Raw genomic sequence first — 23,167 nt, forward strand, 5'->3', positions numbered from 1 at the left:
GATCCTTCCATGGTGGTGATTGTGTGTGTGTGTGTGGTAGTGGGGGAGGGTGGGGGAATGCTTATTTCTAATGCTGCTCAGGCCACCATTTGGAAAAAGGGCTATGGCCTTCTTGAGTGCAGAAGTTACAAATTCACTCAATGCTGTTTACAATTCCCGGTTGACAAATACTCCCTTTTTTATTATTGCTGAATGCGGTTTTAGAAAAAACCTGGCGAACACTACATTACGTAGATTCAAAAACGAGTTTAAAAGGTGTGGTTTGTTGGGTGTGGATTGAATCGGGCAGCAAGTAAACAGCAGCTTCCTGTACAAGGAATCTGATAAAATCATTTCATGTTCCCATGAGCTCAATATGAATTTGAGAGGTTTTAGTACTTTATGAAATGTCCAAGGCACTATTCAAAATTCTGCTCCGATGTGTTTCAACTTAACAAGATTTCAATCAAGTTGTGATCACTCGTACGTGAAACGTCAGTTTAGTTTAAGCAGCAGACAGCTGGATTTACTGTGGAATTGAGAAATCACTTGCCTTTGTTGTATTAGAAAGCAACCCAGACATTTTCATGAAAAAAATGCCCTCCTTAAATGGAAGATCAGACACATCACGCACTTACTCTTCAACCTTAAATTTCTGAACTCTATTGTGACCTCCTCCTGTTCAATTTTTTTCACTTGGCATATGTTGTACTCGATGGGCCAAATGGCCTCCTTCCTCACTGATTTTTGATTTGATTTGTCATATGTATCGGTATACAGTGAAAACTATTGTTTCCACATGTGCTATACAAAGCATACCGTACATAAGGAAGGAAAGGAGTGTGCAGAATGCAGTGTTACAGTCATAGCTAGGGTGCAGAGAAAGATCAACTTAGTATAAGATAGGTCCATTCAAAAGTCTGACGGCAGCAGGGAAGAAGCTGTTCTTGAGTCGGATGGTATGCGTCCTTAGACTTTCGTATCTTTTTCCTGACGGGAGAAGGTGGAAGAGGGAATGTCCGGGGTGCGTGGGGTCCTTGATTATGCTGGCTGCTTTTCTGAGGCAGTGTGGAGTGTAGACAGAGTCAATGGATAGGGGGCTTGTTTTGAGTGATGGACTGGGCTTAGTTCACAACCCTTTGTAGTTTCCTGCGGTCTTCGAAAGAGCAGGAGCCATACCAAGCTGTGATGCATCCGGAAAGGATGCTTTCTATGCTGCTTCTGTAAAAGTTGGTGAGAGTCGTAGCTGATGTGCCAAATTTCATTAGCCTCCTGAGAAAGAAGAGCATTGCTGGGCTTTCTTAACTATAGCGGCAGCGTGGGGGGGCCAGGACAGGTTGTTGGTGATCTGGACACCTGAAAACTTGAAGCTCTCACATCACACATACGCCCTTCAGCCTTGAATTTCTGAATTCTGTTGTGAGCTCATGTTCAACATTTTTTACACTTGTCATTTCTTGCACTTGATGGGCTGAATGGCCTCATTTTGCACTGCAGGATTCTATGATTCTAAGATGGTTCAGAGCACTGGTTTGCAACACGTTGGTAACTGGATTCCATCCCTCCTTAGTTGGCGATCTCTGAGTGCAACAGACAGCAAGCTTCAATACACTATACTGAATCCAGAGGTTCAAGAATGGTGCCCAACACTATGTTCAGGATTTTCTGGTCCTCCCGAGTGGCTAGTCCCACTGCAATGAATGCTGTGAGCCAGTCAAAAGCTTCTTGACTTTGGTGGGGCCGGATGATCCCACCAGCAAGCAGAGCCACAAAATCCCACCCTTTGTAGTATCCCTGTTCAGATAAGTTCTCCAATCAACATCCACCAGTGTTGCGATTAGTCTACAATCACAACCATTCCCATTCCCCTGTAAATAACCCTGGGCATTGGTCAAATGAGCTGAGTAACTAACTGAAACAGCTGGTTTCTTGCAGCTAAGTGAATCAGGCAAGCTAAACACCCACACCTGGTTGTGCCAGGTTCAACACGGCATTAATGCCTCGTCACAGTGGCAGTGGCAAGGACCATTGCGCTGCCATCCTCTCAGGACTAAAGGAGGAAGTATTGATGTTGAATGGGGTTGGCAGAGCCTGCCACAATGATTTCAGAGTGGGGAGGCACGCCATGGGGGATCCATGTGACTTGAAATATGTTTATTACACTGGTGACTAATCTCTACCAGTGCCAAAGTTCACCCATGCCCGCAATGTGGCTATCATTTCTTTCTCTTCCTCACCCTCCCGCTACATCTAGGTGTCTCCCAGGATCCGCAGCTGAGGTTGAGGCAGCCTGCTGCCTTCCATACCCTGCTGCCCTAGATGACCTTGGTGGGCATTCCCTGGAGGATCTTGACCTTCATGGTCCAAGCCTACTTTTGGGCAGCAAAGGTGTGGTTGTGCTATCCTCCTTGGTGTGGGGGGGCTGGAGGTGTGTCGGCCACAGGTGAGGGGATGTCAGATGTGCTGGAAACCTCCGAGGTCTCCAGGGTGGAAGGTCCTGGTCGGTGCACCTGCCAGTCCTCATCCCTGTGGATACCTGTTGACCCTGGGCTCCTCCATGAGATGGAAGGGCAACTGGAGTGAGGTCCAGCAGCCCCGCTGTCCCCTGGTGCTGACACTTGTGGATTCCCACCAGTGCCTGCACCAGGGAGCTCATGCCCTCAGCCATGGAGCTCATGAGTTGAACAATAGTGTGGACATCACCTGGCATGTCCTGCACCAAGGTCTTCATTGTGGTCACCACCCTCAGTGTTGGCCTCGTTGTGTCGGAGTGACGGCACCATCTCCTCAGACAGAAAGCAAAGGGACTCCTCCAGTCGGCCTTGCAGTCCGGGGAGGGATGCTGCCATCCTGTCCTGAGATGCGCGACCCTGCTTTGCAGCTCCAGCAACTTTGGGATGACTGGGCCCAGGGGCACATCATCAGCCAAGCATTCCGCAGAGTCCAGGCTCCAGCATCCGTCCCAGATTCCTGGGACATTCCTGTCTCCTCCTGCTGTGGATCTTCAGCTGTGAGGTGCTCACCGGTGAGTGCCCCAGAAGCCTGTCTACTTAGTGAACCCACTGAGGTGTGAGTATCTGTGCTGGTGGAGGGTGTGGGTGGCAGCTGTGACGCCTCTTCAATGATAGTCTCTAAGATATCTCTCTCAGGGCTGCTGGGCTTCTGTGGTCTCCAGAGGATGGTCCGAGCTGTTTGACCTGCAAGGGAAGCGAGATGGCATTGGTATGAGACAGGGAACACTGAAGAACATAGAAGAAAGGTCACATGTGAAGCTTGCGCCATGACTGGATGCATTGAGGCTGCCCTCTTCATTCCCGCTCTTCACAGGCCAGCTCAAAGGCTCCCTCCTCAGAGGTTAGGGTCTGCATCTCCGGTGGCTGCGCCCACTTGAGTTTGTCCTGCGGTGAGACAGTTTGGGAGAGTGTAGGCAGGAGGCAACACGGTGGCAAGCACTGCTGCCTCACAGCACCAGGGACCCAGGTTCGATTCCAGCCTTGGGTCACTGTGTGTGTGGAGTTTGCATGTTCTCCCCGTGTCTGCGTGGGTTTACTCCGGGTGCTCTGGTTTCCTCCCACTGTCCAAAGATGTGCCGGTTAGGTTGATTGGCCGTGCTAAATTGCCCCTTAGTGTCAGGGGGATTAGCAGGGTAAACATGAGGGATAAAATCAGGGATAGGCCCTGGGTGGAACTGTTGTCGGTGCAGGCTCGACGGGCTGAATGGCCTCATTCTGCACTGTAGGGATTTTAGGTTAGTTGGAAATGAAGTCTGGCATGTGTGGGAGGTGAGTGGGAGTGTGGATGTGAGGGGTAGAGGAGCTACTGGAGGATTATGAGGGGGGGGGGTGCTGGGACTCCGCGAGCTTGGTGGGAGTGAGCTCACCATGGAGGTGTGGTGGGTGTGTTAAGGGATTAAAAGGAGACATGTGGAGGCAGACTTACCCTGGCTGCATGAAGAAAGTCATTGATCCTCTTCTGTGCAGCAGCCCTGTCTCTTACAGAGTGAGTTGGCACTCTCCATTGTGGCCACAGTCTCCCAGATGGGGCTGGTGACTTTGCTTGCAGTTTATCTGCCCAATCATGGGTAGGGGAGGTCACACCTCTGCTCGACCCCAACGAGAAGTCCGCTGAAGCTCCCTCCTTAAGAAATGGTGCTGTCTTCCCGGCAGACATTTCCCTGACTGGACTTGCAAAGAGTGCTGGAGAGGCGTTTAAACGTAGCGCCCCACTGATTGCTGACATGGGGCTGTAGCAGGGCGAGCAAATCAGAGGCAGGCCACCACCGGGGGGGGGGGGTGTGTGAAACTTGTGGGGGAAAAAAATTCTTGAAGAGGGTGAAAATACAGCAAGCTTTCTCACTGATGGTGCCGGCGGGATTCTCCATGTTCTTCTTGCTGGAAATGTCCAAATATTCCACACGAGTTGGTGCTAATTCGTATAGCAGGAAAGGCTTATTTCAATAACATTATGTTGTAGAGATGCCGGCGTTGGACTGGGGTAGGCACAGTGAGTAGTCTCACAACACCAGGTTAAAGTCCAACAGGTTTATTTGGTAGCACAAGCTTTCGGAGTTTTGACTCACCTGATGAAGGAGCAGCACTCCAAAAGCTCGTGCTACCAAATAAACATGTTGGACTTTAACCTGGTGTTGTGAGACTACTTACTGTTCATTAAGGTTAGATATATAGCAGGAAAATGACCAGACTAGAACCAGAAATTAATTAAAATTCAACAAGCGTACAAACAGAGCAGGAGGGTGGTGAGTGCCTGGAACAAGCTGCCAGAGGTAGTAGTAGAAGCGGATACAATTTTATCTTTTAAAAAGCATTTAGATAGTTACATGGGTATAGAGGGATATGGGCCTAATGCGGGCAATTGGGATGAGCTTAGGGGTTTTTAAAAAAAAAAGGCGGCATGGACAAGTTGGGCCGAAGGGCCTGTTTCCATGTTGTAAACCTCTATGACTCTATGAGTAGGCCATTCAGCCCCTCGAGCTTGATCTGATAGTAAACAATATGTGCGACAGTTTGGATCAACTGAGGAAATTTCAACAGATCGCAATTCTAAGTGATCTGAAAACAAAATGCACTTTATTTTATGCTGAGGGTTGCCTCTGTCAAATTGGGTGAAAGAACAAGTTAATGCACTGACCACACCATTGACAAGAGGGTAGAATTTAACATGAGCAGTGGGAACAACTAATGACAAAATGAAACCTGCAATCGAGGTGGGTAACAAAAACATCTTGTAAATATAAAAGAAAGCTGCCTTTAGTTGAAGTATTGCATCCCCTTTTTGTCCCCAAGACACTGTTTTAACTAGACGAACAGGGTGATAAATACAGGTAGATTTTATGCCTACAACAGCGATTTCCACTGTTGTAAGCACATTTCTCTTCCCTTACAATTTAACACAGGAGTCAGCAGATATCATTAAAACTAATTATATTCAGTCACAAAGGTGGTTTCGTTGAGGTCAGCCCATCGCTGTCAGCAACAACGTCAAACTATCAAAAATGTATGCGTGTAATATGTCTTTTTTTTAAAACGTAATTTACGGGATGTGGGTGTCGCTGGCTAGCTCAGCACGGATTGCCCATCCCTAATTTCCCTTGCGAAAGTGCTGTGCCTTCTTGAACCGTTGCAGTCCCTGAAGTGTCGGTTCGCCCACAGTGCTGTTTGGGAGGGAGTTCCAGGATTTTGAACCAGTGAAGGAACGGCAACATATTTTTGGATGCCGAATGACTTGGAGGGGAACATCCAGGTGGCGGTTTTCCCATGTGTTTGCTGCCCTTGTCCTTCTAGGTGGTAGTGGGCGTGGGTTTGAAAAGTGCATTTGAAGGAGTCTTGGTGAGTTCCTACAGTGTTTTGTCCTGGATGATGTTGAGCCTCTTGACTGTTGGAGTTACACTCATCCAGGCAAGTGGAAGGTGATCCATCACACTCCTGGCTTGCACTCTGTAGATGGTGGGTAGGCTTTGGGGGAGTCAGGAGGTGAGTTACTCTCTGCAGGGTTCCTAACCTCTGACCTGCTCTGGTAGCCACAGTATTTATATGGCTAGTCCAGTTCAATTTCTGGTCAATGGCAACCTCTAGGATGTTGATAGTAGGAGGTTCAGTGATGGTAATGCCATTAAATGTCAAGGTGTGACAGAGCCTCTCTTGTTGGAAATGTAATTGTCTGGCGCTTGTGTGGCGTGAATGTTACTTATATATTTATTTGAACTGGTTTATATAAACTACAGCATGCAAACCAGGTTATAACTCCCTATTCTAGCTATGTTTGAAGAAACAAAGATTTAAATGTTAGTATTTTACCTTATGTTTCCTTCATGGTTAGAGTATAAAAGACAACAGGCGGGATGTCCTGGCCGTGCACGCCCCAAAAACGGAAATTCCCGCCCAAAATCAACGGAACTTTAAATGGTCCGCCAAATTTTCTGTCCTGCCCGCTACAATCCCCACAGCGGATGGGACAGGAAAATTCCACCCAATATGTTGTGGAAAAGTAATAGAAATAATAAACAGTATATTCATACAATATGGAGTAGGTAGCCTGTCCTGTGGGTGGCACAGTGGTTAGCACTGCTGCCTCAGAGAGCCAGGGACCCGTGTTCAATTCCTGGCTTGGGTCACTGTCTGTGCTGAGTGCGCATGTTCTCCCCGTGTCATGGGTTTCCTCCGGGTGCTCCGGTTTCCTCCCACAGTCCAAAAGACGTGTTGGTTAGGTGCATTGGACGTGCTAAATTCTCCTTCAGTGTACCCAAACAGGCACCGGACTGTGGTGACTAGGGGGTTTTCACAGTAACTTCATTGCAATGTTAATGTAAAGGTTTCCTACAGGTGCTCCGGTTTCCTCCCACAGTCTGAAAGACGTGCTGGTTAGGCGCATTGGCCATGCTAAATTCTCCCTCAGTGTACCTGAACAGGCGCCGGAGTGTGGCGACTGGGGGATTTTCGTAGTAACTTCACTGCAGTGTTAATGTAAGCCTACTTGTGACACTAATAAATAAACATTTAAAACAATGTAAACATTTTATCGTGAGAATCAAAAAGTAAAAGAAAGTTGCAGATTGAGATCATTGGTATGTTTTTCTTCTTGGTATTTTTTGCACAATGGTAGACTAGAATAAAATTTAACTGAATAGGGCCAGGTTCACCCTAAAGGCTTGAAAGTTACAGGTGGTGTTTAGGTCCCATTTCCCTGGTTCTCATCTCAGGTTATTTTGTCTCTGCTCAGCAATAGTTCCAGATCACAGGAAGCACCCCCCCACCCCTACAAATCTGATTCTAAAGCTCATCAGTACTCATAAACTCCTTCCTCAGTGCCAGTGGATCACAGGATACCTGCCCCCAAATTCTCTTTCTGCCCCGGATCCTGGAACTCCCCCACAGTGCTTACATCCCTAGTGTGCTCTAATCCAAGAATAATGGCACTGTGGTTAGCACTGCTGCCTCACAGCGCCAAGGACCCGGGTTCAATTCCCACCTTGGGTGACTGTCTGTGTGGAGTTTGCATGTTCTCCCCACATCGGTGTGGGTCTCCTCCGGGTGCTCCAGTTTCCTCCCACAGTCCAAAGATGTGCAGGTTAGGATGATTGGCCATGCTAAATCACCCCTTGGTGTCAGGGGACTAGAAGGGCAAATATGTGGGGTTACAGGCATAGGGCCTGCATGGTATTATTATCGGGGCAGCCTCAATGGGCTGAATGGCCTCCTTCCACACTGTTGAGATTCCATGCAATTCTCATAATGCTGAGGCCACTCTACCCAATTCCTGCAATCCCATAATCCCTCTTTGGTGGATCCCAGGATCTGTCTCCGTATCTGTCTCCAGTGCTGTGGACACCTTTGTGTAAGGTGCTGTGATCCAATTCCTTTTACAGTGGACCCCTTTCACGGTGCTCTCCACTTGGGGAGCTACTTCGAATGCAGATTAGTCAGTATTTAGGTTAATCTTACTTAGCGCAATGCCCCAGTTCTAATTACATTTTTGACAAATCGTGAGCAATATCACTGGAGATTTGCCAGCATTTAATTAATTGTTGACTGTCCAAGAGCCAAAGTCCATGAATTGTGAATGCATTTAATCTCACTGAAGCCCAAATTGTGTCTTGAGGCTGTACAACTATTTAATTAATTATTAATTGCTTAATTAATTCACCGCTGCCAGGCTGTCGAGATAGAATGAGGAAATGGAGTTTTGGGAACAGAGTTTAAGAGCTGCAATAGTTGCTCCAATGCCAGGAACGTCATAGGCTAATTACAGGTAAATATAATGGTTATTCAATCCATTAAACAGAATGCAACCAGTTACAGCTTTAAATATTACACGTGTCACAACTGTGATAAAACAATGATAACAAAGAAAATATGAAAGTGTGACACAGAAGTGTACACAACTGTTAGAAGTCTACCCCACGCATGAAGATCTCTTGTGACACTGCTCACTCTACATCTAGAGATTAGGCTTGAGACATGTTCTTTGCTTTATCTCAGTTTAATGAGGACAATTAGAAGGTACAATTATTCTAACTGATGTAAATAAGATACATTTTCTTTGTGCATTGCAAATAATCAATTTTCCTGTTGTTTTTGAAAAGAATACTGCGAATGAAGTGCAGCACAGAAGGAAGTTACCTAGAACGTGTAGTGGACAAAAGGGTATTGAACATTATTAATGGATTTTCTGTACGGTTGCTGACAATAAGTTAGGTGACTTTCACTTTAGAATCGCTACATATCAGAAGTCCCATCAAATCTACACCGGCTCTCCAACAGAGCATCTTACCCAGGCCTTATCCTTGTGACCCCATGTATTTACCCTACTAGTACCCCTAAACCTACACATCTTGGGACATCAAGGGGCGATTTAATATGGCCAATCCACCTAACCTGCATATCTTTGGACTGTGGGAGGAAACTGAAGCACCCGGAGGAAACCCACGCAGACACGGGGAGAATGTGCAAACTCTACACAGACAGTGACCCAAGGCCGAGATTGAACCTGGGTCCCAGGCGCTGTGATGCAGCAGTGGTAACCACTTTGCAGGGACAGAATGTAATGAAGTAAGCCTAGTCTGTTTAAGGCACAAAATGTTACTATTGATAAACACAGGATGAGGCGATTTAGGATTGCCCAGTCTGGAAGATGGAAAGTTTAAATTTACTTGAATGTTTTATACAACAGCCAAGTTATAAAGATTTTCTGTGGGTTCAGTGTAACAAACAGCACAGTGGTTAGCACTGCTGCCTCACAGCGCCAGGGACTCGGGTTCGATTCCTGGCTTGGGTCAGTCTCTGTGCGGAGTTTGCATGTTCTCCTCGTGTCTGCGTGAGTTTCCTCCTGTTTCCTCCCACAGTCCGAAAGACGTGTTGGTTAGGCGCATTAGCTGTGCTAAATTCTCCTTCAGTGTACCCGAACAGGCGCCAGAGTGTGGCAACTAGGGGATTTTCACAGTAACTTCATTGCAGTGTTAATGTAAGCTACTTATGACACTATAAATAAACTTTAAACTTATATCAATTGATACGTAGACAACCAGTGGGTTTCCTTGGATGATGGATGAACAGAATGCAATGACAAAGTAAAGGGATTCTGCTGACTTACCTGTATAGTGACCTCCTTGCATGCTCCCATGGTGGTTGCACACAGCATACAAGTCATACATGTAGTTTTCGTGATTACTCCCAGAAGGAGTACGTGGTCGCCGCCATGGTGACCAGTGAGATAAAAAGTTCTTAGCGCTCTGAGTTCTTTTTGCTACATGAGGTGTCATATCGAGGCCAAGCAGAGGAAATTTTACCAAAGTAGAAAGTTTGGTTCTTCTCTCTCCCATCTGAAAAATTGAAATGTTGTACAACATTAACTCCCGACGGTTTATTTAACATGGTGCTAAAATCCCTGAAAATGAATAGGAGTATTATCGGCATAATTTCATTCACGGCTTATTGAGTCTCATTCTTGTTTTAATGCTCATAATTCACAGGGAGGAATAAAAATGGTCTCCACTCGCCCCTTTGTTCATGTGAAGTCCACAAATTAAAATGTTCTCCTATCTGCGTGGGTTTCCTCTCAGACTTCAAAGGATGATTGGCCATGATAAATTGCCCCTTAATGTCAGGGGGACTAGCAGGGTAAATAAGTGGGGTTACGTGGATAGGACCTGAGTGGGATTGTTGTCAGGGCAGGCTCGATGGGCCGAATGGCCTCCTTCTGCACTGTAGGGATTCTAAGTAAAAACACAATTGGATCACAAGTGTTGGCGACTTCGCAAACAATATTAACTCCACACCCTGTGAAAGTCAGCAGTGGACATGTAATTAATTATGCTTCCTTTACGGGTGTGAAATGTTTATACACTTGTCGGGAAAATTTATTTGAAATGTCCTTAACAACAAGAACTTTAGTGATGGCAAAACTGCATTAACTACAAGCTCAGAACAAGGATATAGAAAATAAACATTAACACACATTCGTCGATCAAAGGCAGTTACTAACCGGGGCCAATCATCGGTTGCTACTTGCACAGTCTGCAGATAAGAAACCACTAAACTACATTAGTTAACCCCACTAAATGCTCAATCAACCCGTGAACATCAAGGTGCATGGGCAATTCTGAAGGAACCATTGAGATGTTCATGTAAGAAGTGTGGACACCCAAGAATATAACATCTGGCGTTGGCCTGGTAGTTGACTACGACAGGTGAGTTCTAGACTAATGACATGAGATGCTTAAAGATTGAGAGATCATCAGTTTGACTCCAGGACAGATCTAATTGTGCTTTTTATTTAATCAACGTCCTCGTGGTTAAATAATGGTCATTTCTGTGAGAGGTAGTGTATCTAACAAGGCAGAAAATCCCACCCGGGGTGTTAAACCAGCTTATATTTGCTAAAATAATGATATAAAACACGCTGTCACCATCACATGGTATAATTTTACCTCAAGAGAGGGCAGTGTAATGTTTATTCAGAACGGGGATTGTGGTATTCGCTGAGTTAAACTGAATCATCCACAATGCTGCACTGAGCTGTACTGGAAATGCAGCAAAACCAGCTCACATTCTGTTGCGGCATTCTTTCATTATATCGGGCACCACTCACCCTTATCAAAATAAAAACTACATGAGCGCAAATGTAACCAGAACACACTTTTATGCAGTGGCTAAAGACAGTTAATTTACACCAAAGGCATTGCAAAAGAGAAAATGTTTGAAGAAGTCAGAGCCCCATTTTAACACAGAAATACCTGTCGAAACCGTTTCAGGTGAATTATCAGAATGTCGGGCAAAGTCCACAGATTAAGCTTGACCATCCCCTGCTGCAGATTTTTACAATGTGGGCATCGCCAGGCATCATCTGGGGCCAACTGCGGAGAAACGATTGAATCACATCAACGTTCTGAATCTTTGCCAACACTGGACGTACAAGCTTGCAATAGAAAATACGATTTTGTGTTTATTGTGTTCCCTCTTCGTACTGTAATAAATTATAGCGAGTGCAGTGGTTAGCGTTGCTGCCTCATAGCGCCACGGACCCGGGTTCGATACCTGGCTTGGATCACTGTCTGTGTGGAGTCTGCACGGGTTTCCTCTGGGTGCTCCGGTTTCCTCCCACAGTCCAAAGATGTGCGGATTAGGTGGATTGGCCATGCTAAAATTGCCCTTTAGTGCCAGGGGGATTAACAGGGTAAATGCATGGGGTTATGGGGAAAGGGCCTGGATGGGATTGTGGTCGGGGCAGACACGATGGGCGAAATGGCCTCCTTCTGCACTGTAGGGATTCTATGATTCTCACTGACATAACATTGTACCACACCACAGGTTTACAACCAATAATTCACGGCCAACAATTTACCACTTGGTAAAATGCTGAATGTAATTGGACTGTTGGGAGGTTGGTACCGAAAGGATGAAAAATAAATGATTGATCCCACACATCAGTCGAAAGGCAAATTGCTTTTGTGCCCAACTCCATTCCTGACTGAGCTCACCCGTGCCTTTGTCACCCCTAGACTTGAGTGACTGTGTCACTCTTTCCTGACTGGCTTATCACTTTCTATCCTCCAGAAACTCAAGGCCATTCAGGACTCTGCTGCCTGTGTCTGAGCTTGCACCAAGTCTTGTTCCCCACTACCCCTTGTGCTCACTAACCTACACTGGCTCCAGATTTAGTGGTGCCTCAATTTTTTAAAGACTCACTCTTGTTTGCAAATCCCTCCGAGGCCTCACCCCTCCCCACCTCTGTGATTTGTTCGAGCTCTACAATTCTCCGAGATATCTCCAATTCTGACCTCCCGAGTGATCCCACCTCCCACTGGAGGCGGGCGGCCTTGCCTTCAGTTGCCAAGGTCCCCAAGCTCGATCCCTCCACCTCCCCATCTTCCCAATGCTGATATCTCCTTACGTGTCTCACCACCGAATGGTATTTGATGACCTCCCCTGTGAAGTGCCTTGGGACATTTTGCTACGTTAAACACATTACATAAATGCAAGTTGTTGCTGTATCACCTGGGGACCTGGTTGCAATGTGGGCTGTGCCAAAGGCAAGTCCTTTCCCTTAGGAATGGCTGTCGGTATGATGGGGAATTGGAAAATACGGGGAGAAATAAGTAAAATAAACACGGACTTGTATTTGCCAGTTCAATTATGTTGGACACATCTTTCGGAAACAACCATCAACACGGGTGTCTGAGATTTCTTTTTACACCGTTGAAAGATCAGCTGCTATTACGTTTTTGAAGATGCAGCTGAACGCTATCTCTCTTCTATAATGGGTGCGATTTCCTATATGTGATAGTGAATCCAACCAGCCTCCTTACCTGTTCCTCCTTTGTATACAGTTCAAAGCATTCGGCTAACGTACAGCTGTGTGCCTGCTGGTGCGCCTGTTGCTGGGTCCGAACACTCTCTCCGTCCTGGACAACCTCCTCCTGAATGCTTCCAAACAGGCTGAGAAACAAAGACATGTTCCACCGTGGTTATGCACTTTACTGAAACGCAAATATCTTTACAAACAGGGCCACAGGTGCACTGGAATACTCTGTTTGGGAAAACCATTACAATTCAACTGGCCAGTCCTAAGTTTAGAATACTGCCGCTACTAAATTCTTATCACTTATATCTCTCATTGTTTATTTTGCAAAAATATATCTTACTCTTCAATTTGCTGGAGTGGCACGGTGGCACAGTGGTTAGCACTGCTGCCTCACAGTGCCAGGGAGCCGGGTTCAATTTTGGTCACTGTCTGTGTGGAGTGTGCACTTTCTTCCCATGTCTGCGTGGGTTTTCTCCGGGTGCTCCGATTTCCTCCCACAATTCAAACATGTGCGGGTTAGGTGTCAGGGGAATTAGCTAGGGTAAATGTGTGGGGTTGCGGGACTAGGACCTGGGTGGGATTGTGGTCAGTGTGGACTCAATGGGCCGAATGGCCTCCTTCTGCACTGTAGGGATTCTATGATAATCTTCCTGGTCAATCTGTATCCTAACAACCTCTCCGTGAAATAATTACATAAGTCCGGTTACCGTCTGTCTGCTGAGTTTGAATTTACAGTATGAGTTTGTGCTTATGTCATGCAATTTAGACCCTTGTAATTTCGTAAAACTCAACATGAACTCAAGTGTGAATATTTGAGGCCAAAATTGTCTGATTTCACGAAGAAATTAGATATAGCTCTAGGGGCTAATGGGATATGGGGGGCGGAAATCAGGATTTTGAATTCGATGATCAGTCATGATCAAAATGAATGGTGGAGCAGGCTTGAAGGGCTGAATGGGCTACTCCTGCTTCTACTTTCTACATTTCTATGTAATATTCTCAGCTCGGTATGACTTGCATCAGGTGCCCAGTCCCTACGTGTATGTATATGCTTGTTGTATTTTTGTACTGGTGGACGAATAGAAATTAGTCTGATTTTACCAAGCCTTTCTCATCTTGTTCACTGGCCTCTTATGTTTTTGCCTGCTGTGGGATAAAGCAGCGAATGAAGCGGCCCCAATGTATTTTTATTAATCGAGCCCATTAATTTTATTAATCGAGCACAAATGGGCTCCTTCATTAATCGAGGGATTGAGTTTAGGAGTCGGGAGATAATGCTGCAGCTTTATAGGACCCTGGTTAGACCCCACTTGGAGTACTGCACGCAGTTCTGGTCACCTCATTACAGGAAAGATGTTGAAGCCATTGAAAGGGTGCAGAGGAGATTTACAAGGATGTTGCCTGGATTGGGGGGCATGCCTTATGAGGATAGGTTGAGGGAGCTTGGTCTCTTCTCCCTGGAGAGACGAAGGATGAGAGGTGACCTGATAGAGGTTTACAAGATGTTGAGAGGTCTGGATAGGGTAGACTCTCAGAGGCTATTTCCAAGGGCTGAAATGGTTGCTACGAGAGGACACAGGTTTAAGGTGCTGGGGGGTAGGTACAGAGGAGATGTCAGGGGTAAGTTTTTCACTCAGAGGGTGGTGGGTGAGTGGAATCGGCTGACGTCGGTGGTGGTGGAGGCAAACTCGTTGGGGTCTTTTAAGAGACTTCTGGATGAGTACATGGGATTTAATGGGATTGAGGGCTATAGAAAGGCCTAGAGGTGGGGATGTGATCGGCGCAACTTGTGGGCCGAAGGGCCTGTTTGTGCTGTGGCTTTCTATGTTCTATGTTCTTAATGTCACCTCGCCCAGTGTTAACCTGGTCCACCTTCAAAATAATTACATGTGCATGGAGAGAGAGGGATCTGGTCCAGAATTTAAGAGTGTTTCATTTTATGTTCCTGAGTCTTGAGCCAGTGCGTTCAGGACAGTGGGAATCCAAGCTGTTTATGGTATTTGAACTGAAATGGATATCTGCTTGAATTTCTAACAACACAGTTAGATCAATTGGCTCTACACTCCGGAATTCTGAATTTTAATTACCTACAAGGGACTTTATCATCACTTTGATCACCATCAAACACAATGACAAAGCACTAGATTTCTCAATCCCTCATATTCATAACCCACCAGAATACTCACTTTTAATGCACTGATCATTTTACACATTTGAGTATAGTTTAGCCACGGATGTTCTGGCAGGTGAAAGAGAAACAATAATTCAGCTCAAGTGTCCGCATTTGCACACTCACCTATCTTTTGCCCTTTGATCCCATTCCAAAACAAGCTTTATATGTGGGGGCCCACCCGGGCCACAGGAACGCAATGCCCTGAAAGTAACAACTGCATGTTAGAATTACTCAACAAAACTTCCATACATTGCCTTTACATGGAACGCAACATCAGATGCGTGCCCTCACACACCAAATTAGTACAAGTTTAGGATGGGGCAACAGATGCATTGGCTGTCCCATCATCAGTCAAGGCCACCAATCTGTCAACAGAATTGGCCCAAAACATTTGATCAGGGTCGGAACCCTTGAGTCCGACAGACAACTATCTGCTTACCAGGGTACGTTGGAAAAGCTCCGGCATCTAACCCACAATGCAGAGGAACTTCCTCTGTGCAGGAATCCTAGCCATTCTATGGTTTTAAGATGCATTCACTGAATTAGAACAATCATCTAAGGTCACGGAAATTCTTACAACAATGCACCCAGATCCTCAGAGCCTGATTGCTGTCATTGACCTCCACAGCCATCTGCTCCTACTGCCTTCTGACAATGTGTTTGGAGGGCCTCTTGCATCCCCTACAATACAGGGTATTTCCTCCCCTCTTCACTTCCTCTGTTCAAGACCTCCCGTGCGAAGCCTGCTCCCTCTCATGCTGTATCATTCCTTGTTCTTTCCCAGGACGGATTCACTTCTCGCATGGTCCCCAGCACCTAACCTAACCACAATGCACCTCCCCTTTAATTCACCCAGGCTAGTTTTAACTGGTGTTTGGAAATTACGATTTTGGATCCCCTGCCAATCAACAGCACTGGCTGTACGTAGAAACCTTTCGAATGAGAAGGCCACATAAAGTTAGCACGCTGCCTGGGTTTCAGCCAATGGGCATTGGGATCACATCTTCCCATCCCAGTGTCGGCTTTTGAGGACTGTCCAATTTATTCTCCCCTCGTGTTTTATTTCCTGTCCATTTCTAAGAATTCTCCAGTCTCATTTCCAAGTGGCAAATACTTGAGAAATCAATGTGGGAGCAGACCAAAGATCACAATCATCGGAAAAGATAACTGTCTACGAGCTGAAAACTCACCAAATGGGCTCCACAGTCACTTTAACAGACTGGGGTAGTGCAGTCAGCCATCCCTGCGTTGCTCTTACATTGCTGACCGTACACTGCTGACTGGACACAGCCACTCTGATTATTTCATTACGATCGACCTCACTGCTGCAAGAAGCCATTTAAACTCCAAGTTGTCTCGTAACAATTTAATTTAACGTAAACATAAATGTAACGTAGTTCTCCGGAATCAATCAGGCTAAGCAAAATTCAACAAGGCCATTTAGATCTCCCGATTGCCCTGCTCCCCAACGCCCCCCCCTGCTTTTTTCCTTCTAACCCTGTATGGATCAACAGTTCAATCTATTGATTGTGCGTTTGAGACACCTTTACTTTGTGTCATGTCTTATTTTTGCACATATAACCGTAGCTCAGCTTTGAAGCCTCACTTTATGGTGCATCCTTCATTAAAATACGCAACTTGTTTATGATGTGATCAATTTTGGCCATTGATGTTTATCAGCCTTTTATCTACTGAGAGTAGTCCAGAAATCATTATTACTTTGAGCATGCAAAATTCAATGTTTCCCACCTATTGCTTGAGATGTTATAAACAGCTTGGAGGGAGTGTGCTGTGAAATTAAAACCAGTTTAATTTTATCCAAAGCTGGGCGACAGTTGTTTTGTGGGTTTTGATTTTTATTTTTTTTAAACAAGCCTCGAGCAGCCGACTTTCCACCACTTCCTGCATAATCACAGCTGTAAGCTGACCCGAATAGTTGTTGTTCTGCTCTAAACCCATCAAGCAGCATCTGCAAAAGGATGATGGGCGCAGGACAACAATCTATTTCAGATGGGGTGTCTTCACAATCGTGCACCTTTGGTGATGGCTGAGGAAGCTATTTCTCTCTGCCACCAGCTAGTGACTCCCAGGTGGGATAATCGATGATTAGGGCCTTCATGTCACGCTTGCAAGCATCCTTGAAATGGAGCTTTGAATGTTCCTCCAATTTCCCCCCCCCCCCCCTCAACGTCCCTAACTATCCTTCTGTCTCTCCTTGACTAACCTAAACCTCTGTCCCCCTGCCTGACTACTCTCTCAGTACCCCAACTCACCCCTCCGACACTTCCCACCCACCCCCGGTAACGCATCACCCATAACCTTCTCTCTGTAACTTGCCAAAGTGGCTTTTAATTCTAGAGACATTTACATTGACCAGAACATGCCAGTTGGTCCTGTAAAAAAGTGGGGGGCATGGCTTTGTTTCTTCCCAATGTTCCTACATTTTCCTTCAGGAAAAAGATACTAAAGTCTGAGGTCACGTACCAACCGACTCAAGAACAGCTTCTTCCCTGCTGCTGTCAGACTTTTGAATGGACTTACCTTGCATCAAGTTGATCTTTCTCTGCACCCTAGCTATGATTGTAACGCTACATTCTGCACTCTCTCGTTTACTTCCCTACGTTTTGTCTGTATAGCGCGCAAGAAACAATACTTTTCACTGTATGTGACAATAATAAATCAAATTAAAATCAAATCAAAAACATGTTTGAGCCTCTAGGTTGCAGTTCAGTAAAGGAGATAGGAGTTTTATTTCTTCATAAACAACCTTTATTCCTTTGATCCAACTCCACGTACAATTCTCCCCAATCCCCAGTGCCACCTTTATATATCAGTGACTTCTACTGAATAATTGACATCAAATTAGGACTTAATTGGAAGGTCTATTTCTAACACTCCACTCCAAGGTAAGGATCTAGGAGGAGGTCAGAGAAATGGGAACAGTGTGAAGTAAGAAGATAGGAGCCGAGTGGCAATCTGTTAGTGATTACTCCTCCTTGGAGGATTCATTGTGTCAGTGCTATATGAAACCAGTTCACACTAACACTGCACCAAAGTAGCAGCACTATCATTTGAATGCAGTTTAAATCAGTCTCCATCGCCTCTTGGGTAGCATAATTTTGCCAAGACCAGTAGTGAGTTGTTCTGCAAGGTTCCAAAGCAAGCTGGTATCTGAACAGTGTCAACTGAATAGCCCAAACATTTCCTTGCAGGGAAATAGCCCTGGGCATTCTCAGTCAGGATTAATAGTAAGAGCCCGCTGCTACTCCACACATTAAACAAACATTACTGTATAAACACTGATGGCTCAGATCTTCCTGTCTCTGGATAGTCAGAGACTGCATGTACCCGACAAGATTTGCTTCAGGACCCTGCAGAAGCCCCAACGTACTGATGCCATGGAAATTGCCCGGGAAGTTAGAACGTTCGATGGGCAACTTCCCCTGCTACCTGAGACCTTCTGTAACAGTCTCCAACTCAACCTTCCTGATGAAGAGAGGCTTAAGTTCCTTATTGTCTACACGAGAGGTTTTACACTCCTCTTTGCCACATACACCCAGAGGGATGTGAAAGATCAAGGGCGGGACTTTCCGGCCGCGTTCGCCCCAGGACCGGAAAATCTCACCTGAGGCCAACGGACCTTTGCATGGTCCTGTCCCGCCCGCTACGATTCCCGTGGCAGGCAGGACGGGAAAATTCCGCTCCGTGTGTTATAGAGTGTCACCTTGAGTACAGAGTATTTTTATATGCCTTTTCTCCGATGTGATTGTTTTCCTGGCATCTGTTTGAGGGTTCTGAGCATGTGGGAGTTTTGAAGGACTTCTCAGTCTGTAAGAGAGTGTTCTGCAGGCAAGACCTGTTTTACTAGTGCTCCTGTTTTCATATTTATCACTGTTATTACTGTTCTACTGAGTTACTGCTTTTGTTGAACTTTATGATATAAAGATCCTTCTTTCAAACAATGCATTTGACTACCTCTATTGTAGTCTCAAGCTACCACATCATGCAATTCTGCATGAAAAATCCTTTGGTTTATTGTTGAAATTTCTTGGAAATAATGGTTACATAACTGGCCTTCCACCAATAGATGGTGCTGATGTAATTTGTAAAGAACCTCTGTGGCATAAACCTCCATACCGTATGTTATCCACAACTCACTGTCTAAACATCGATCGCCACTACTAAATATCTGCCATTAATTGAGCTTCAACCCACCATTAGCCATCTCAAAGTCTAACTCATTCACGTAAATCAACTTTAAATCACTTCCACTATTGCAGAAATAGGAGAATGATCCCTGATTTATCACGATTCATAAAGCCTAGTTTGATCCGATGTGCCCTTCGTTACAGCACACATTCTCAAAGAACAAAGCTAAACATCAAATAACATCGTAAGTATAAAACTTATTTAATTAGTGTGACAAAAATCTGCACTATTAAAAGTGCTGGCGCCTGACAGAAACTTGCATTCATATAGCGCCTTTCAAAAACTCTAAAAGCATTGTGCAGTCATTTTAGTACTGTACTGATGAAGTGAAGTCACTGTTTAAACGTAAGAAACATACCATGTAATTTGAATCGACTTCAGGAAGCGGAGAGGAGGACATGCCTCTACATTAAAGGTGATAAAGTGGAGATGGTCGAGAGCTTCAAGTTTTTAGGTGTTCAGATCACCAACAATCTGTTCTAGTCCCTCCATGCCGATGCTATAATTAAGAAAGCCCACCAATGCCTCTACTTCTTCAGAAGGCTAAGGAAATTTGGCATGTCTACTTCGACGCACACCAATTTTTACAGATGCACCATAGGAAGCATCCTTTCCGGATGCATCACAGTTTGGTATGACTTCTGCTCTGACCAAGACCACAAGAAACTACAAAGCCCAGTCCATCATACAAACCAGCCTTCCATCCATTGACTCTGTCTATGCTTCCTGCTGCCTCTGGAAAGCAGCCAGCATAATCAAGGATCCCACACACCCTGGACATACCCTCTTCCACCTTCTTCTATCGGGAAGAAGATACAAAAGTCTGAAAACACATACAAACTGACTCAAGAACAGCTTCTTCCCTGCTGTCATCTGACTGTTAAATGGTCCTATCATATATTAAGCTGATCTTTCTCGACACCCTATCTGTAACTGCAACACTATATTCTGCACCCTCTCCTTTCCTTCTCCCCTATGTACTCTATGAATGGTGTGTTTTGTCTTTACAGCTCACAAGGAGCAATACGTTTCACTGTATCCCAATACATGCGACAATAATAAATCAATTCATTCAATTGAATGCAGCAAGGCCCCACTAACAATGTTGTAATAATGATGAGGTAATTAAATCTGGTGATGTTGGATCAATATTGGCCAGGACACTGGAAAGAATTCTCCTGAACTTCAGTGCCAGGAATAATGTCTGTCCATCTGAGAAAGCAGTAGGAGCCATGGCCTAATAACTCATCTGAAACTCAGTCTGAGGTGCCATGCTTAATTGAAATCTCATTATGAATACGCTACCTATTATTCCTGCAAACTGCACTATGACAAGTATTTTTAAAATTAAAGGTCTCGCTTTGTGATCCATGTTAGCTGTTACCCTATAGTTAGAAGTATATTTGCAAAGCAGGCCTAGCCCTCAGACATGTGGTATACAGACCCACCTGTATGTGTTTCAATCCTGGTGCACCCAGCTATAGCCCCACTACCTTGTTGGTATCTCCGGAGAGGAGAGGACTAAGGGAATAAACCATGACAGAGAATCCAGAGTGGAGTCCCAAAGGCAGAAACCTGTCATCTATCAGGCAGATTTCCGGCAACTTTTTAATTCTTTCAGAGGATGTGGATGCCGCTGGCTGTCCAGCATTTATTACCCATCCCTAATTGCCCTTGGGAAGGTGGTGGTGAGCTGCCTCCTTGAACAACTGCAGTCCATGTGGTGTAGGTGGTGTACATGGTACATGTGGTGTAGTACACCCACATTGCTGTCAGGAGGTTTTGCCGCAGCAACAATGAACATGTATTTCCAAGTTAGGAAAGTTTGGCTTGGAGGGGAGATTGCAAGTGATGGCATTCCCTTGCCTCTGCTGCCCTCATTCTTCTAGCTGGTAGAGGTTTGCAAGTTTGAAAGGTGCTGTCGAAGGAGTCTTGGTGAGTTGCTGCAGTGCATTTGTAGATGTTACCTATTGCTGCCACTGTGCATCGGTGGTGGAGTGAGTGAATGTTTAAGGTGGTGGATGGGGTGCCAATCAAATGGGCTGCTTTGTCTTGGATGGTGTCAAGCTTCTTGAGTGTTGTTGGGAGCTGCACTCATTGAGGCGAGTGGATGTGTCCCGGCACACTCTTGATTTGTGCCTTGTAGATGGTGGACAGGCTTTGGGGAATCAGGTGGTGAGTAGGTCCCCACAGAATTTCCAGCCTCTGACCTGCACTTGTAGCTACAGTATTTATATGGCTAGTCCAGTTCATTTTCTGGTCAGTGGCAATCCCCAGGATGTTGAAAGGGGGATTCAGTGATGGTAACACCATTGAATGTTATGGGGCGATGGTTAGACTTTCCCTTATTGGAGATGGTCAGTGCTTGGCATTTTTGTGGCACACATGTTACTTGCCACTGATCAGCCTGAATGTTGTCCAGTTGCATATGGGCACAGACTGTTTCAGTATCTGTCCAAATCGCAGCTGAGGGAATGCCCTTCCTTAGTGGGGGCTGGAAAGAGGGTGGGAGGGACATAGCACTGCCATTCTCACACTCCACAGGGATGAGGTTCTGGGTGAGTGCTGTGGCAAGACAGGGCTCTGTGGGTGAACAAAGTGAAATTTATTGATAAGCATCGACAACAAAAGGGGCACACCTCTGCCTGAGATGTCCTTGGTGGGCGTCCCCTGAGGGGCCAGGACCTTGAGGGTCCAGGCCAGCATTCAGGCAGTGTGGATGTAGAACTGCTGCCTCTTCAGTGTCAGGAGCTGGAGGGTGTCAGATGGGCTGGAGATGCCCAGGGTTCCCTGGCTGGAGGACCCCTGGCTGTAACCCTGCTGAATCCCTTTGGGTTCCCGTGAGTCCCTTTGCTCCTCCATGGGATGGAGGGGCAGCTGGAGTCAGATCCAAAAGCCCTGCCATCCTCTGGCGCAGACACTCGTGGGTTCCCAACAGTGGTAGTTGTAGTGTGTGTGGAGCATAGCAGTTACTGGGGGAACATGGTGATTGTGTGACGGGGGGAGGGGGGGGGGGGGGGTGGTGTGTGGAGAGAACCTGGTGCCTGGTGTTGGCAAAGACCAAGGTGGCTGAGTGGGAAAAGGGTTTGGGGGTGCATGGGGTGTGTGAGGCGGGTCCAGTGGGAGACAGGGAGTGGTTCACTTACCCTGGCTGAGTGAAGAAAATCGGTCATGTTCTTCCGACACTGCTGCCATAAGACCATGACCCCGTCCTCTTCTGTAGTACACTCGTACTCACCAACTGCATCCCAGACAGGGATGGTCACCCTGCTGGATTGCCATCTCCTGGACCGTGGGCATAGGGATTCCCACTTCTGTGCCACTCTGTCGAGCAATCTGATCAGTGCCCCTTCCGTGAAGCGCTGTGCTGGCTTCGTGGTTGCAATCCCCTGCAGTCATTGTGAAACAAGTGCTGGGGAGTCGGTTTTTATGGAGCTCCCCAGTGCTTGCAGCAGTTAGGTTGTTACGCAGCAGGTGAAACAGGGGGAAGGCACCACTGGAATGGCGTGAAACTTGTGAGAATAGAAATGAATACTAATGAGCTGTCAGATTCTGCCTGAAAACAGGCCAGCCTTTCTTGCAAGAGGGCTCGAGCACAGGAATAAGTATGTCTTGCTACAATTGTATAGTCTTGGTGAAACCACACCTGGAGTAGTGTACACAGATTTGCTCTCCTTACCTCATATACTGCTACAGAGGGAGTGCAACAAAAGTTCATCAGACTGATTCCTGGGCTTGCGGGACTGTCCAATGAGCAGATTAAATAGGCTGAGCATCTATTCTCTAGAGTTTAGAATAATGAATGGTGATCATATTCAAATATAGAACTTTCTTACAGGGTTCGACAGGGTAGATGCAGGAAGGATGTTGCCCCTAGCTGGGGCATGGGGGTCTAGCACCAGGGGACCCAGTCTCAGAATAAAGGGCCATTTGGGACTGAGATCAGGTTGAATGTCTTCACTCGTATAGTGATGAATCTTTGGAATTCTC

General features: G+C 46.0%; 1 protein-coding gene across 1 annotated transcript in view; it reads right to left on the reverse strand.

The window, feature by feature from the left end:
• usp43a (ubiquitin specific peptidase 43a) overlaps positions 1-23,167 on the reverse strand; it is a 494,804-nt gene that overhangs the window by 18,127 nt on the left and 453,510 nt on the right. Inside the window, exons 10-13 of the mRNA XM_078225475.1 lie at positions 15,092-15,169; positions 12,800-12,929; positions 11,228-11,347; positions 9,586-9,814 (exon numbers count right to left, since the gene is read on the reverse strand). Of these exons, the coding sequence (XP_078081601.1) occupies positions 9,586-9,814; positions 11,228-11,347; positions 12,800-12,929; positions 15,092-15,169 (557 nt within the window). The remainder of the gene's footprint in view (positions 1-9,585; positions 9,815-11,227; positions 11,348-12,799; positions 12,930-15,091; positions 15,170-23,167) is intronic.

This window comes from Mustelus asterias, chromosome 12, assembly GCF_964213995.1.
Source record: "Mustelus asterias chromosome 12, sMusAst1.hap1.1, whole genome shotgun sequence".
In the NCBI taxonomy this organism is placed as follows: Eukaryota; Metazoa; Chordata; class Chondrichthyes; order Carcharhiniformes; family Triakidae; genus Mustelus; species Mustelus asterias.